General features: G+C 46.9%; 2 protein-coding genes and 1 long non-coding RNA gene across 3 annotated transcripts; 1 reads left to right on the top strand and 2 right to left on the bottom strand.

The window, feature by feature from the left end:
- Nucleotides 1-1,126: 1,126 nt before the first annotated feature.
- LOC112885145 lies at nt 1,127-2,341 on the bottom strand. The gene is made up of 2 exons (XM_025950810.1): nt 1,760-2,341; nt 1,127-1,186 (listed from the first exon to the last, which is right to left on the bottom strand). The coding sequence occupies exons 1-2, from the start codon at nt 2,339-2,341 to the stop codon at nt 1,127-1,129; spliced, it is 642 nt and encodes a 213-aa protein (XP_025806595.1).
- A 3,276-nt stretch (nt 2,342-5,617) lies between these two features.
- LOC112887822 lies at nt 5,618-6,584 on the bottom strand. The gene is made up of 3 exons (XR_003227630.1): nt 6,237-6,584; nt 6,036-6,147; nt 5,618-5,957 (listed from the first exon to the last, which is right to left on the bottom strand). It is a non-coding gene; the product is annotated as an uncharacterized LOC112887822 (long non-coding RNA).
- A 1,566-nt stretch (nt 6,585-8,150) lies between these two features.
- On the top strand, nt 8,151-11,597 carry LOC112887647 (NADP-dependent malic enzyme, chloroplastic-like). The gene is made up of 9 exons (XM_025953880.1): nt 8,151-8,399; nt 8,897-9,244; nt 9,341-9,512; nt 9,621-9,716; nt 9,813-9,884; nt 9,989-10,072; nt 10,184-10,282; nt 10,405-10,452; nt 10,556-11,597. The coding sequence occupies exons 1-9, from the start codon at nt 8,293-8,295 to the stop codon at nt 11,258-11,260; spliced, it is 1,731 nt and encodes a 576-aa protein (XP_025809665.1). The 5' UTR covers nt 8,151-8,292; the 3' UTR covers nt 11,261-11,597.
- The last annotated feature ends 3,325 nt before the right edge of the window (nt 11,598-14,922 follow it).

Below are 14,922 nucleotides of genomic sequence, written 5' to 3'. Positions count from 1 at the left end.
TAGGAAATTCAGGTGTTAGATCCCCTGGAAGCATTTGAATTTATGTCCGGTCTTTTTCGTGTATTCTGTCAGCTTCAGACACTCGGGTGTCAGATGCATGTGAAACACACCCGTGTGTGGAATAGTCGGACTCTAGTTTATTCTACATGTCAGATATGGGTGTTGGTTCCAACTACCTGCTGTGTTTTCGGCTACCTGTTGTGTGTTTTAGTTTTAGTTTTTAAAGCTCATGTTTTGTGATGCCACGCTCAAGTTCAAGCACATATTATTGACATTGTTTCCTAAAAGACCGTAAGATATTTATGTGCGGGAGGTTGTGAAGATTAATGGGCTCACAACATTGTCATTGCATATAATCTCCAAATGATGTTTCCAGTATTTGTCGCTGCATCTGGCATCATGACAAAGTATAAAAGTTCCAGATGAGAGATGCAACTATCTAATTTACAAAATAAAGATGTAGAAATAATCATGACTTTGACTGTACCTTGGAGTAGCTTTGTAAAGAAATTTGTCCCATGAGCAGCTTCTGAGCAGCTGTTTGGTTCGACGCCTCACTCGCCTAGCCTAAGGTTAGCCTGTTGCCTAAGCTGTGGCACGTCTAATGTAGCTAAGTTCAGGTACGCGTTTGGTTTATGACCACATCTAAAGTTAGGCATTTAGAAAAAAAGTGTGGTAGCGGTTTGGATGGCTGCCACACCTACAGTTACGCAATGTTAGGCAATATGTGGTAGCTGTTTGTTTTGCTACCACACCTAAAAGCCACTTAACCGTGATCTTCTGAAAATTGACATCAATGATACAAAAAAAGGCTGTGTCATAGCTACAATGGACAACATTTAAACTGTACGAAGAAAACAGTTAACAATTATCTGACTTAAAGATGACAGATCTCACAAAAGGAGATATCCTGAATTTTCTCGTTTCAGTACTCTCATAAACAAAAATGTCACAACCGAAAAGTTGCAAGGCTCTCACCCTACAAAATTGACCATGCGCAAACGAAACAAACACGGACAAAATCATGGCTGCTTGCCCCCACCTTATTGACTTCCTAGTCGCCAGAAGAAAACAAACTATCACATAATGTGCAACGAACCAATAAAAAATATATAGTGACAGATGACTAGAATGCAGCAGAATGTATTGCAATGTAGCAGGTAAGAGTAAGAATCCAATAGGTAATCTGCAATAAATTAGTTCAGACATGAAATGCAAAAAAGACATGCTCCTGCAATGACTCATGGAGGAACCGATGATCAGAACAGCAGCTATGCTTAATTACAGGTATAGCTTATAAAATGCAGTAATCTGAACTTCGTACAATCCATTACATCATGCAGTGATCTTTTTTCATAAACAATCATGCCAATTTTCCAGAGCAATACTACCAGGGAAGCAACAATTTCTGCAGATATACAACACAATATAAGATAGTGGGTGCAACTGAAAAGCCCCAAGAGATAGCATTAACAGTGTCATTTAAGTGTACTAAGCAATTAATGAATGCCATCCTAAATTACAAAATATATGAAGAAAATTTCCCTGAGTTGAATTCCACTGCCAGGGAAAATCCATGCATGTTTTCAAATAGGATAAGATGTGAGGAGAAGAAATTCTCTAAATGTAGCATGACATATGGTCATATGGAAATCCTCATACAGAAATGAACAGCAGCCTTAGACCAAAACTAAAAACTCTTCTTTGTCAATCTAGCATTTAAATAAATGCAAAATTATTATAGTAAATAACAACAAACAGACACAAGTGCCAAAGATGATGTTTCTTGCAAGCTCACCATAGATGCAAAGCTCATCTCAGCTGAACCGGATAGAAAACCACGCATACCCTTTTGATACTTATGTGCTAGAAAAGTTCCCACCATAAGCTTTTGATCGGTAGTTAATGTCATATTTTCAAGCCTTTGCCACAAGATAGCATCAGAATTAGGCATATGTGGTGGAGCCGGTGCCGGCTTCTTGAGTTCTCGTTGAAGGGTCACCAAAGTAGTTGCAATCGTATCCTCTATTTTTGACAACCGACTTTTCGGTCTCACATCTCTCTTGACTGGTTTACCCTCAGCTCTAGGACGCTTCATTCCAGAGCTAGATGAACTACCATCGCCAGTTTGGGATAAAAAGCTAGTTTGCTCATTTGTAGGAGAAGGCAAAGTGTCAGAATCATCACCTAGATCATCTTGAGGTTGAGCATAATTTGAAAAGTCATTGCATATGTCATCATTCAAGTCATTGTCTTCATCATCTTGTGTGTCATTCATGCAATTAGCGGCATCCATAGCAAGAGAACCGTCTGCATTGCTGTTACGGAACAGTTCTTTCATTTTATTGTAGAATTTGATAGGCTTAGAAAGGAGCCTTCTTACTCTAACCTGCACAAAGTAACATATTACTTAGTTGTCCAAATTACATTAAAACAGTAAAATATTAACAAAAATACATTGACAAATAGAGAGCACCTGTAGATTTGCCTTGTCTGATTCAGAGATAATTACCATAGATCTTGTTGCATCAAAAGTGTTACCACTCTTAGCTAAGGCTGATGCAACAAACTTCCAATTTTCCTTGTAGTGTCTCAGATGTCTTTCAACTTAGGTAGCACTTACCCCCATATTGAATTGTCTATTCAATGCTTCTGCACACTTGAAGTGGTACTGTTTTTTAAGCTTGAAACCAGCATGTTGATCCTTTATGAACTCAATGAACCAACCAAATATAAACTTGGTTTGATCATCATCCCAAGTGATGGTCCTCTCACGAGCGGAGCCATCACCTTCAACCTTTTCTTTCTCTTTTCCTTTAACCATATCTGTACTCAAGATCAACAAATAAAAATATAGCAATGCAACAAAACAAGATCTGAATACAGCCGCTTTATATAGCTAATCAATAGCAACTAAATGCAACCATCAAATACAAGTACACAGGGTCTGAATACACCATCCAATACAAGTAAATAGGTCTGCATGCAACCACACACGTCCAAATACAAACACACAATACAAGTACATAGATCCGAATACAAGCGCACATTTGTTGGGCTCAAATACATCAATTTCGATCCCATTCATCCCACATTTGTTGGGCTAACTGATCGCGCATATTTGCCCATAGCTGGTTGTCTATATTCATATCACCATGGGAACGGTTGCTCCTTGGAAGAGTTGCAAACCATGTCTCATCATCATAGACATAAATATCAGGACCCTCGTCTATTATAAGGTTATGCAAAGTGCAGCAAGCTAATACTATCTTTACTTGAGTTTTAAGAGGAAAAAATGGCTGACTTGTTAGTATCTTAAATCTGTTTTTGAGTGTGCCAAATGACCGCTCAACAGTTGTCCTAAGGGAGGAGTGACGAAGATTGAACAATTCCTTTGGATTCTCTGGTCGCCTAGTCCCCTGAAACTCCTTAAGATGGTACCGAACACCTCGATACGGAGGTAATATACCAGGTCTAGCAGCGTAACCAGCATCAGCTAGAAAATAGTGACCTACAATTGGATTTAGCTAAAGTTAGGTAATATTTTTTTAAGGCAAAACACTAGGCATCACTTATGACTTTACTAAATACCTTCTGGAATTTTTAATCCTAAGGGGCGTGACAATGCATCTTGTAGCACATAGGAATCATGAGCTGATCCTTCCCATCCAACCAAGACATATGTGAATCTAAGATCAAAGTCCACGGCAGCTAACACATTTTGTGTTGGATAGTGTTTTCTACCTCTAAACCTATCCTGCATATATAGAGGAACCGATGCTGGGATATGAGTGCCATCCAGAGCCCCTATATATTTCTAGGAAAAATAAAAAAAATTTATTCTATTAGTAGGTACTACAAATTAACGAATATAAGATTAAATTCTAATTACATATGTATATGTTACCTTAAAGTATGGGTGAAATCTTCCTGGGCTGTTGGATATTTTTGGATGTGTCTCGGTGGTTCTCATGGTAATGACGTCGCGGGACAGAATGCATAGAGCATCTACAACAGCATTGAAGTATCTACTAACTGTCTCTCCGGAACGCAAAAATTCAAAGGCAACCGACCTATTTGTCCATCTATGGCCAACAAACTTCATGAACATAGCAAGCTGCTCTTCAATAGAGACGTGCATACTGTCTTGTAACAACCCGCGAGACCTTAAATGGTCACATATCCTATGAAAAACGGCTTTACGCATTCGCAACTCACTAATACAATTAGCCTCGGTCCCATTATACAAACGGTTGAGACGCCTTTCCCTTTCTAAATCTCTTTCTAGCAAAGAACCATATTTGATGTACCTCCTTGACAATCTATTTTTTTGCAACTTGTACCATAACATAACAACGCAGATTGCCATGCAAATAAGAATCCTTCTTCTTCGAATTTCATGATAATAGCAATACTCAAGATACAACATTTTTTCACCCATCTATACAAATTATAAACTAATTAGAATGCATACAACTCATGCTTATACAAGTAGAGGAACGAAAATATACCTTGGAGAAGTTCCAATAGATTGGCCTGCTCAATAATCCCTGCTCAGTAATCCCTGAAAAAAGATAAAAGCCACAAAATTAGTGAAGCAATTTGGAGCAAATCCATGGAGGTACTGCACGGCGGCGCACAGAGCTGGGCGGCCCCGGCCATGGCGGAGCCCCTGCCTGCATGCGGCGCCCCTGCCTGCCGCCGCCGCCCCTGGCAGCGGCCCCTCTGGCCGCAGCCCACGCCATGGCCGAGCCCCGTGGCGCCTCTGGCCGCAGCCCACGCCGTGGCCGAGCCCCGCGGCGCCCCTGTCAGCCGCCCACGGCTCCCCTGGCCGCCGCCCGCGGCGCCCCCCTGGCCGCAGCCCACGCGGTGGCGGCGCCCCTCGCTGCTGCTCACGGCGACCCCCTGGCCGCCGCCCGCGGCGCCCCTCGCTGCTGCCCACGGATCCGCGACCTCTGGCGCACCCCTCTGGCCGCAGCCCCGCGCGATGGTGGCAGCCCTCTGGCCGGAGCCCCGCGCCATGGCGGCGCCCGCTATCTCCCCGCTGCAGTTCGTGCCGTCGTGCCGCCGCCGCCACGGATCCGCGACCTCCCTGCCCCGCCTCCCGCAGCAGCTGCGGGCCATCGCCGCCACGGCCAATGCGCCGCCGCCATGGAGCCCCATCTTTTCCCCAACGAGGTGGGCGCGACGGGATCGTACCTGGAGGAGCTCCGGCGACGGCAGGGAGATGGGGAGTGCGGCGCGACACAGTGGAAAAGCGGGGAGTGCGGCGCTCGTTTCTATCGCCGAACGTTAGGCGTTTTTTTTTGTGAGGCGAAGGGGTGCCGGCCTGCCTAACTTCTGCGGTGTGCCTACGGTTAGCTGCGAAACAAACGGGTGCCTAACGAGGTGTGGCACGCCTAACGTTAGGCTGCGGCAAGTTAGGCGTCGAACCAAACAGACCCTTACTAAGAAAGTACTTTGATCACAAATGTGAGAAAGAGTTGCAGTAACCACTACACATCTCTGCTACTGTTTTGGAGAGTAAAGTAATAATATAGAATTTTTACATGTATCATATATTCCTACATAGCCTTGGTGCCTGGCTTCCCAATAGAAAATATGAAAAAATACATCATCTAAGAGCCAATATGAGAAGAACAATTCTTTGCAAGTAAATACATGATCTCATACAACACCAGTCCAAACCATACTTGCCATCAGAAAGAATGAAATCTCGTGTTACACGACATGCAACCAAAACCACTTAGTAAAGTCTAGCTGTACGTTGAAGAAATAAGCAATCCGAAATATATTTGTGATCATCAAGTGCTTATGAAAACACAACTTTTGCTAAATCTGTTACATCCTTATTTTTCAAGCTGCATGCTCGTTGGATCCAATACTATCATCCTTTTCCTTTCAAAATCCCACACATATAAGGACCAATGCTTGTGTATTAGGATCGGGGCCAGTACCTACAACAAATTAAAATTGTAGTCATGTTTACTCAGTAGCACAGCATGTTGTATCCTCCCAAAGTTTGGATGTAGAACCTTCAGCTCAAACGGATGGCCAAGCGATACCAGCAGAAGGGCGGCAAAGGGTACGCCGTAGAACCTAGACCAAACTCCCTCGTGTTGCCGGCGATGAAATGTGGAAGGGAAGCTGAGAGAGAAACGGGAAGGTGAGCTGGAGATAGAAAGAACTGAGAGAGGGAGGGGGAAGGGGAGACAGATCCAACAACGGCGGCTCACCCGTAGATCCTGATGCTCCGAAGGTTGCCAGCGATGGAATGGGGAATACAAACGGAGAGAGAGAGCTGGGAGTGGAGTCGGGGAGAGAGAGAGAGCTAAGACAGGACGATGAGACAGAGAAAAGGGACCGACCGAGTGAGTGGGAGAGAGAATGAGCTGTGACGGCGATCGATCTTGTGGAAGCAGGAGATAAGCTGGCATCCATCGCAGGCGAAGCGATCTCAAAATCTCAAGCTGAGATGCATGTGCTTGCTCTTCATCGGTCTTCAAGTTCGATGGGGGTGGGTGGTAAGAGGAACGAACGAAACGAACCGCTGTGGACACTTGTTGCTCCAGAAGCAGCAGCAGTCCTTTCGGGGCTTTGCTCTGAGCGAGCCTTGCCCCGGGAGCAGATCGGCAGCAGCTCTGCATCTCGGGCAGGCCGTTTCGTTTCCACCTGACCGACGACCTGCTCCGCCGGATAGACCCCCGCCCGGTGGGAAGGGAACGGTGACCGGGCACGGTCTGCGTCGCCGTCGTGGAATTGAAGGCCGTGTGGTGTGGGCTGGTGGCGATCCGCCGCGGCAGGCAGGCAGGGCCGCCGCACGCAACGACGTTTCTCCTCCTGCGCGGTGGGCCGTACAGGTTGCGGCGCCCACATGTCAGCTTCGACCGGGACCGGGCCGCGGTTGGTGGACCTGTGAATGAATATGGTCAGCGCCGTAAAAAAGGACGCGTGCCACTGTGGTGGTGTGGCGACCCGCCGCGGCGCGAGGCCCCCGGACGCGCTTTGGTTAGGTGGCGCTGGGCTCGTCTCTGATCTAAACTTTCCCTTTCTAAACACTTTCTTATTACTTTTCCTTTTCTCGTTCGGCAATACTATACTAGTGGAGTACGTAGTACAGTAATACCCGATCAGCCAGCCTGTTGTCTGCACGTTCCATCTGGAGTAACGGGCGACCCTCGTGCCTTTGGACTCAAGGACAAGTCAGCATGTGTTTTTTTTTCTAAAAAAATAGAGAGGAGACCAGAACAGCGGTTCCTGAATGTTCGGTGGCCATGAAATGCGAGAGCACGCACCCTGCCCGGCGACGCACGGTGGGAAACGCCGTGGGTTTGACCATGGCCGGACCGTTCGGTTTACGGTACGGAGCTGAATGGTCAAAAGGTTGGACTGGTTGTGTCGGAACTCAACAGACACGTGCTCCGATCCCACACTGCTGCTGGCGCGGCAACCTTTTTCTTTTCTTTTTTCCTTCACAGAACGTACACTTCCACACGAACCGATCTGATAATACTGCACGGGTCCAAGTGCGTACACGACCCGGTCATCTCGGTTCCTGTAAACAGTTGAGTACGGAATACATTTCCTGGCCGCCTCTGACCTGACCTTCCTCCCGTGCATGGCGCATGCATGCATCCATGTGGACACGGGAAGACGATTCAGCTACGTAGTATTACGCTGGGCCCGCGCTGCTTGCCTCCTAGCTAGACGGATGAAGGCCAATAGCCGGCCATTGCATCTCAGAAGCCCCCACTTCCGGCGCGGCGCGCGGCGGCGGCCGGCGAGTCGCGTACCAGGCGCGGGGAAAAAGCCATGCATGGAACCAACCACCACCCGCCCACGACCGCCAAGACTCTTCCACCACCTACCGGCCAGCTTCCTTTTTCTTTCCCATGGCTTTCCAAGTGCCCCTCCCTTTGGCTTCGCGATGGGAGGAGGAGATCGCCGCGCGCCCTACCCGCGGGCGCTTACTATTCCGCGTCCCCGTCCACCACGACTCCGACCTTTCCTCCCTTTCACACGCCGTGGCCGGTCGCCCGAGCCTACTTTCCAGGCACACCCCGACCCCCTGCCGTGTGGAGCCCGCGGCGCTCGGCGCCCTATAAATCCGCGCCACCGCCGGGCCTCCTCTCTCCGCATCTGCCCGCACCTGGCCGCTCGAGAACGAACGACAGGAGCACCAGAGCTAGCTAGCCCGCCCACTACCACAAGGAGGATCACCCAGGCGTCGTGCTGCTGTCCAAGAGGCGGTCGGGGTCGTCGGAGAGTGAAAGCAAGAGGGAGAGACTAGCCATGTCGTCGGGGATGGAGATGGCCGGCGGCGGCGTCGAGGACGCGTACGGCGAGGACCGCGCCACCGAGGAGCAGCTCATCACGCCGTGGGCATTCTCCGTCGCCAGGTCCGTCCGATCGCTCCCTCACTGTTATTGTCCGCCTGAGATTCCGATTTCGTTTCATGCCATGATCCTTTGCGTTGGCCTGTCGATCTGCGGCGCGAGATCGGACTCGCCATGAAGATGAAGGATTCCGCCATCCGGCTGACGTTACCGAAACATTTTTCCCTTTTCGGGGACCCTACGTTACGCAACACGCCTAAAGCTGCCCTTTGTTTCTCTCTCTCTCTCTCTCTCTCTCTCTCTCTCTCCGATCTTCACCAAACTTTGCCTTTTTTTTTCCCTTCCTGTTTCATTACAGTACCTTCTTGGAACATCTTGATCAACAACATTGCAGCATTAATTCATCTTGTAAAAAAAAAAGGAAAAGAAGACGAATTTTTCTGACAATTAACAAAATCTCATCTGTACATCATCAAGAACCGCCAATTCCATGTGACAAAGCTGAAGCAGAGCCGTGATCTGACGATCTCTTCTTCTTGTTCCTCCCTCCCTCCCTCCAGCGGCTACACCCTGCTGCGCGACCCGCGGCACAACAAGGGCCTGGCCTTCTCGGAGGCGGAGCGCGACGCGCACTACCTCCGCGGCCTGCTCCCCCCGGCGCTGGCGTCGCAGGAGCTGCAGGAGAAGAAGATCATGCACAACCTGCGCCAGTACACGGTGCCCCTGCACCGCTACATCGCCATGATGGACCTGCAGGAGCGCAACGAGCGCCTCTTCTACAAGCTCCTCATCGACAACGTCGAGGAGCTGCTCCCCGTCGTCTACACGCCCACCGTCGGCGAGGCCTGCCAGAAGTACGGCAGCATCTACAGGCGCCCGCAGGGGCTCTACATCAGCCTCAAGGACAAGTAAGCGAGCCGGGCTCTCTGCTGCTCCGCCGCTCCGTTGATTCGTGTGTTGGATGCTTGTCTGACGGAGAGGACGCGCTCGTGCCATTGTTTCAGGGGCAAGGTCCTTGAGGTGCTCAAGAACTGGCCGGAGAGGAGCATCCAGGTCATCGTCGTCACCGACGGCGAGCGCATCCTGGGGCTCGGCGATCTGGGCTGCCAGGGGATGGGGATCCCCGTCGGCAAGCTGTCGCTGTACACCGCCCTCGGAGGCGTTCGTCCATCTGCTGTAAGTCCTTGCTAACGATGTTCATCTGTAATCATAAAAAAAATAAAAAAGGGAATCTATTCAGGATCCACGAATTATTTTGCTGATGGAAAAATGGTTACGCCCCAGTGCCTGCCGATCACAATTGATGTCGGCACCAACAACGAGACCTTGCTCAACGACGAGTTCTACATTGGGCTCCGCCAAAAACGTGCCACCGGCCAGGTTCGTCGCTGTCTGCACCTCATACTTCTGAACATGGGTGAATTGGTGGTCTCTTTTCTGAATCGAGACGTGATTTTCTGTGCTTGTGACTCACAGGAATACCACGAGCTTCTTGAAGAGTTCATGACCGCCGTCAAGCAAAACTACGGCGAGAAAGTCCTCACCCAGGTCAGTCACAGTGGACTAGTCATAGTAGTGTATGATTTTTCTTTTTGGCCTTTCTTCTAGGTGCCGAGTCTTCTTCAATCTGAAATGTACGTTCCTTTTGACAGTTCGAAGACTTTGCCAACCACAATGCTTTTGACTTGCTTGCCAAGTACAGCAAGAGCCATCTCGTCTTCAACGACGATATCCAGGTAGGGTTGTGCAGCTCTGTTACAATGCATGCCAAGTTCAGAACAGGGTTGCCTGCCCTGTACTGTACTCCTCTGTTTCAAGTTTGCTGAACAAAAACAATCGGATCGCAGGGAACAGCGTCCGTGGTCCTCGCAGGCCTCTTGGCGGCGCTCAAGGTGGTCGGTGGAACTCTTGCTGACCACACTTACCTGTTCCTCGGCGCCGGCGAGGTCAGTCACTAACTATATTCTTTGATCCATCAGACATTGTTTCTGAATCGTGGCCTGTTTCTGCACCAACATCTGGTATGCTTTCGCTGATCCGTTCAATTTCGTTGTTCCTCTACTTGCAGGCTGGAACTGGTATTGCTGACCTCATTGCTCTTGAGATGTCAAAACATGTAAATAACTGCTCCCTATGTCCATTGATCCAAGGTGTACACACTACTACTCCCAAGAAAACAAATTCCTGAACCTGATGCGCTGATTGTTTTGCCAAAACAGACGGATACTCCGATCGACGATTGCCGCAAGAAGATCTGGCTGGTGGACTCCAAGGGCCTGATCGTGGAGTCACGCAAGGAGTCGCTGCAGCACTTCAAGCAGCCGTGGGCGCACGCGCACGAGCCCCTCAAGACCCTGCTGGAGGCCGTGGAGTCCATCAAGCCGACGGTGCTGATCGGCACCTCCGGCGTGGGGCGCACCTTCACCAAGGAGGTGGTGGAGGCCATGGCGTCCTTCAACGAGAAGCCAGTCATCTTCGCGCTGTCCAACCCGACGTCGCATTCGGAGTGCACGGCGGAGCAGGCCTACACCTGGTCCCAGGGCCGCGCCGTGTTCGCCAGCGGCAGCCCCTTCGACCCCGTCGAGCACGAGGGCAAGGTGCACGTTCCCGGCCAGTCCAACAACGCCTACATCTTCCCGGGCTTCGGCCTCGGCGTGGTCATCTCCGGTGCCATCCGCGTCCACGACGACATGCTGCTGGCGGCGTCGGAGGCGCTGGCGGAGCAGGTCACCGACGAGCACTTCGCCAAGGGGCTCATCTTCCCGCCATTCACCAACATCCGCACCATCTCGGCGCGCATCGCCGCCAAGGTGGCCGCCAAGGCCTACGAGCTCGGCCTCGCCAGCCGCCTGCCCCGCCCCGACGACCTCGTCAAGTACGCCCAGAGCTGCATGTACACCCCAACCTACCGCAACTACCGGTAAGCACCATTGCCGGCGGCCGAGGAGGAAAGGGGCACCATTTTTACTGCAGGGTCGTCGTGAGTGAGCGAATAAAAGTTCAGCTGGAGCTTGTTGCTGCTGCTAGAGGAGTTTAAACTTTGTTTTGTACTGTACTTTTGTGTATCGTATACGGCATACCACACCATTACAGGTCGTCAGTCATTTTTTTTACTTTGTTATATAGTGGTCAATCACGGGTGTGTTTTTGTTCATTCTTCTGACAAATTTGTTGAGTCTTTATACTACTTAAAACCAGTGTAATTCTAGAGAAAGATACATTTGATTTGATTGGTGCCAAAGTTGACTCAGTTTCGCCTAATTGACTCTGTCCCTTTTGCGAATCTGATCTTTTTTGTAGTTCCAAAAAGAATGAAATTTTTTTCAAAAAAAATGGAAATGTTCTGTACAAAATCTAACAAAATTCTCACACCTGGTAGTCTCACTGCCATTCTCTGGGCCGCTGTTTTGTTGGTCCAACAGGCAACAGCCCAACACGTAACGAAATGGTTTTATTTGTGGGCTCCAAACTGTCTAAGTTAGTTCTTGCATACAATGCACAAAGAAAGCTATCTTTTGACAATTATATACCACCAAGTACTTGAGCAACGTATAGTTGAGTTTAATCTGTTTTGTGAGTTTTAGTTTTTCTCAAGCCACTGAAAATTCAAAATTGCAAACCTGAAACATGAGAGCTTCAAATATGCACCCTTCAGATGGTACCTTGCAACTTCTCGGTTCTGAAGACGCCAGCACAGTTGGTTTGGCATTGTCAGCTCCTGTCTATGAGGCAGAGAACTGATCATGATGGAAGAGTTGATGTTGCTTTACATGTTTCCTCAAACGGTCCATTATTCATGCTTGCACTGCTCTCCTAGTGATTAGTGATGTGTTTTATTCAATATCTTGTAAAGTAGGTCCTGTTCTTCAATTGCTAATAAGCTCATCCTGTTACCTGATGGCAGTTGTGACCTGTGAAGAGCAGCTTATGCTCAATAGTTTTCATGGTGACCCACAGCTTCAAATCATTGCCTACCTTACATCTTGTCGGAACGCTGGTTCACTGAACAAGCTTTCATTCCAGGGAAGCTTGAAGCATCTGAATTTAGGAAGCCTTCATTGAGGTGCCTTATGCTGGAGATGAATGTAAATATATTCTTCAGCAGCCCGACTGTTGTGATAGTGCCACAATCCCATCATGTTTACTTTCCTGTTCCACCAAGTTGCGACTTCCATTGAGAATTTTTAAATACTAAATCTTATTGCGTGGTTTATATTTCCAGGGGCACTCTTCGTGGTCACGTGTCTTCATGCCCTCCAGGTCTTCAGGAGGTTGGATTTAGGGTACAGAGAGGTCTCCATGACTCCATCAATAGGTGAGAAAAATCGATAAAGAAACTTCACCTGCAACTGCAATGGTCTATAACACGAGGCTGGACCCTGTCTTGTGAGTTGTGACTGAGAATCATCCAGCTTTACTCCAATCCTGCTAGCTAAGTGGCTATGAATTGTCGTGAGCAATTGGTTGGTGGATCCGAAATCTTACGTGGTTCATTTCGGCATGATTCGCCATTAGCACATCAGTTAAAAAAAATGTGTATTCCTATGTATGAGCTTCTGATTTGATTTCTTATATTGCCATTAACAGACCTCGATCTATGGTGAACGATCCGATCTCTGCATAATATAGACATGAAATACGAACTACTGTCCTGCATCGATTCTTACTTTACATGGAAAGGATGCTGTCTCTCCTTATCTGCTTCATTTTTTTAATACGCTATGTGTTTCGGAATATGCATCGCAAGGTGCTTAGGTGCACATATAGAAAAGACGTGTAACAATTCTTGCAACTGTCAAGGTACTGATGTGCTGGCTATGCCACCTCTCACTTTATGATCAGATTTGTGCTCTGCGGCTATTGTTTGTTATGCATCTTGCTGTCATGATTCGCGCAGATAAGAACTTTACTGACACTAACCATTTAAACCAATATCCGTCATTTTAATGTCCTGTTACAGGTTCATATTCTCTTATCACTATCCAGCAGAGATACCTAGAGGTCATTTTCACTGCTCCAATTATACAGTTTATTCCCCTTTTAAGCATTTATCGAAAGTAGTGGACGGGACGAAACAAAATAAAATATATAACTATAACCGAAAAACCGTGGGAGTAGCTACTAGAAAGGAATAAAGGGAGAATTTCCTGCCCACCATGCATCTTCCTCTTTATCATCTAATTCTCCATTTGGTTTTTAGTGTGGGAGCATGGTGATGCCGCTATTTATCTTCTTCCTTTTTATAGGATGCCTGCTTCGGCCATTTGATGATCATGCCTCACACCCATTCCTTGTTGTTAGTCTTCTTTGGACAATTTTTCAGGATATGTGAGATGTGGCAGAAAGCAGCAGATAGTCGAGTTCCTTTGGTTCATCAGATGACAGATCTGTCTGAGGTGTCTACCTTTTATAATCTATTGATGTTGTATCTTAGGTGCCTCTAAATACTTCTACAATATATGAAGATTATAGCTCAAACTAATGATATTCCAACTCAAATGCTTGAATCTGTCAGAAAATTGAATTTTGTGCAATATTTTAGTTCTCTGTTATTTGTTTTAATTTGTTCTAGTATAATGGTTACGTGGCATGTTTGAGTTCCAACTGTTCCTATCGTTTTCGGAAGTGACTTTAAAGAGTTGGCTAGTGACCTCTTGAAAAGATTCTCCAATCATTTTTTTTTCATTTAGACTCTCTTTTCTTGTAGTACCAAGTATCTCTTTCTGTTCTGGTAGTACCAGTCCATTTATAGAGTTGCAATGTTTTAGTTGTTTTCCTGAAAGGCTATTCGAATATTTTTGCGTACTCACTAAGAGGTGGGGTTGATATGCTTTATGGAATTCATCTGTATCAGGAATTATGATATCAGCTATACAGTAATTTTTCCTCGAAAAGTATACTGTTGTCCTATTTTAAAACAATGATCATTTAAAACATTTTTTATGTTTGCTTGTTCCATATGCATTTTCATTTTGTATTTGTGGTAACATAGTTTGTCTTAGTTTACAAGAGCTAGCCATCATCTTCATTTTGTTTCAGCGATAACTGTAGCTTTTGTAGAGGCAGCTTGGCCATAGTTACTACTCCACTTGTCTGTAATTTTGTGAATTAAAAGGAAGTTTTCTTTATGTTAAATACTTACAAGGAATTTCAACGGTTGATGTCATTTAAAGAGACTAATTCTTCCAGAAACTCATTTGTTGCAGAAGATATCTTGTAAAGTTAGAATTTCTGGATTTAGTGAATATATCCTCTTCATCAATCACTAACAATCTTTGATGGCCTTCATCGTGTGATAGTGTGACTGGCTCGATCCCGACTCTCTGAATAGTAGAAAGAGCTTTCGATATGTGCAACTGATACAGATGAATGTGCAATTGTCTATATTTGTAAATTCATTATCTAGTATCTAAAATACTTTATTTATCTTCTTATTCGTGAGCTTCTTAAGGAACAAGTTCTATGGCGTGACAGTTCTATGCATTTCTGTTGTGCAGCTTCACGATATTCTGGAGTTCCTCGCTGTTCACAGTGTAACCACATAAACCTTATGTAGTAGCGAACCCCCCTTTTTTGGTTTATAAAG

This window comes from Panicum hallii, chromosome 3 (genome assembly GCF_002211085.1).
Source record: "Panicum hallii strain FIL2 chromosome 3, PHallii_v3.1, whole genome shotgun sequence".
In the NCBI taxonomy this organism is placed as follows: domain Eukaryota; kingdom Viridiplantae; phylum Streptophyta; class Magnoliopsida; order Poales; family Poaceae; genus Panicum; species Panicum hallii.
Note: the sequence above shows the minus strand (reverse complement) of the source record. Positions and strands in the feature narration are given on the sequence as shown.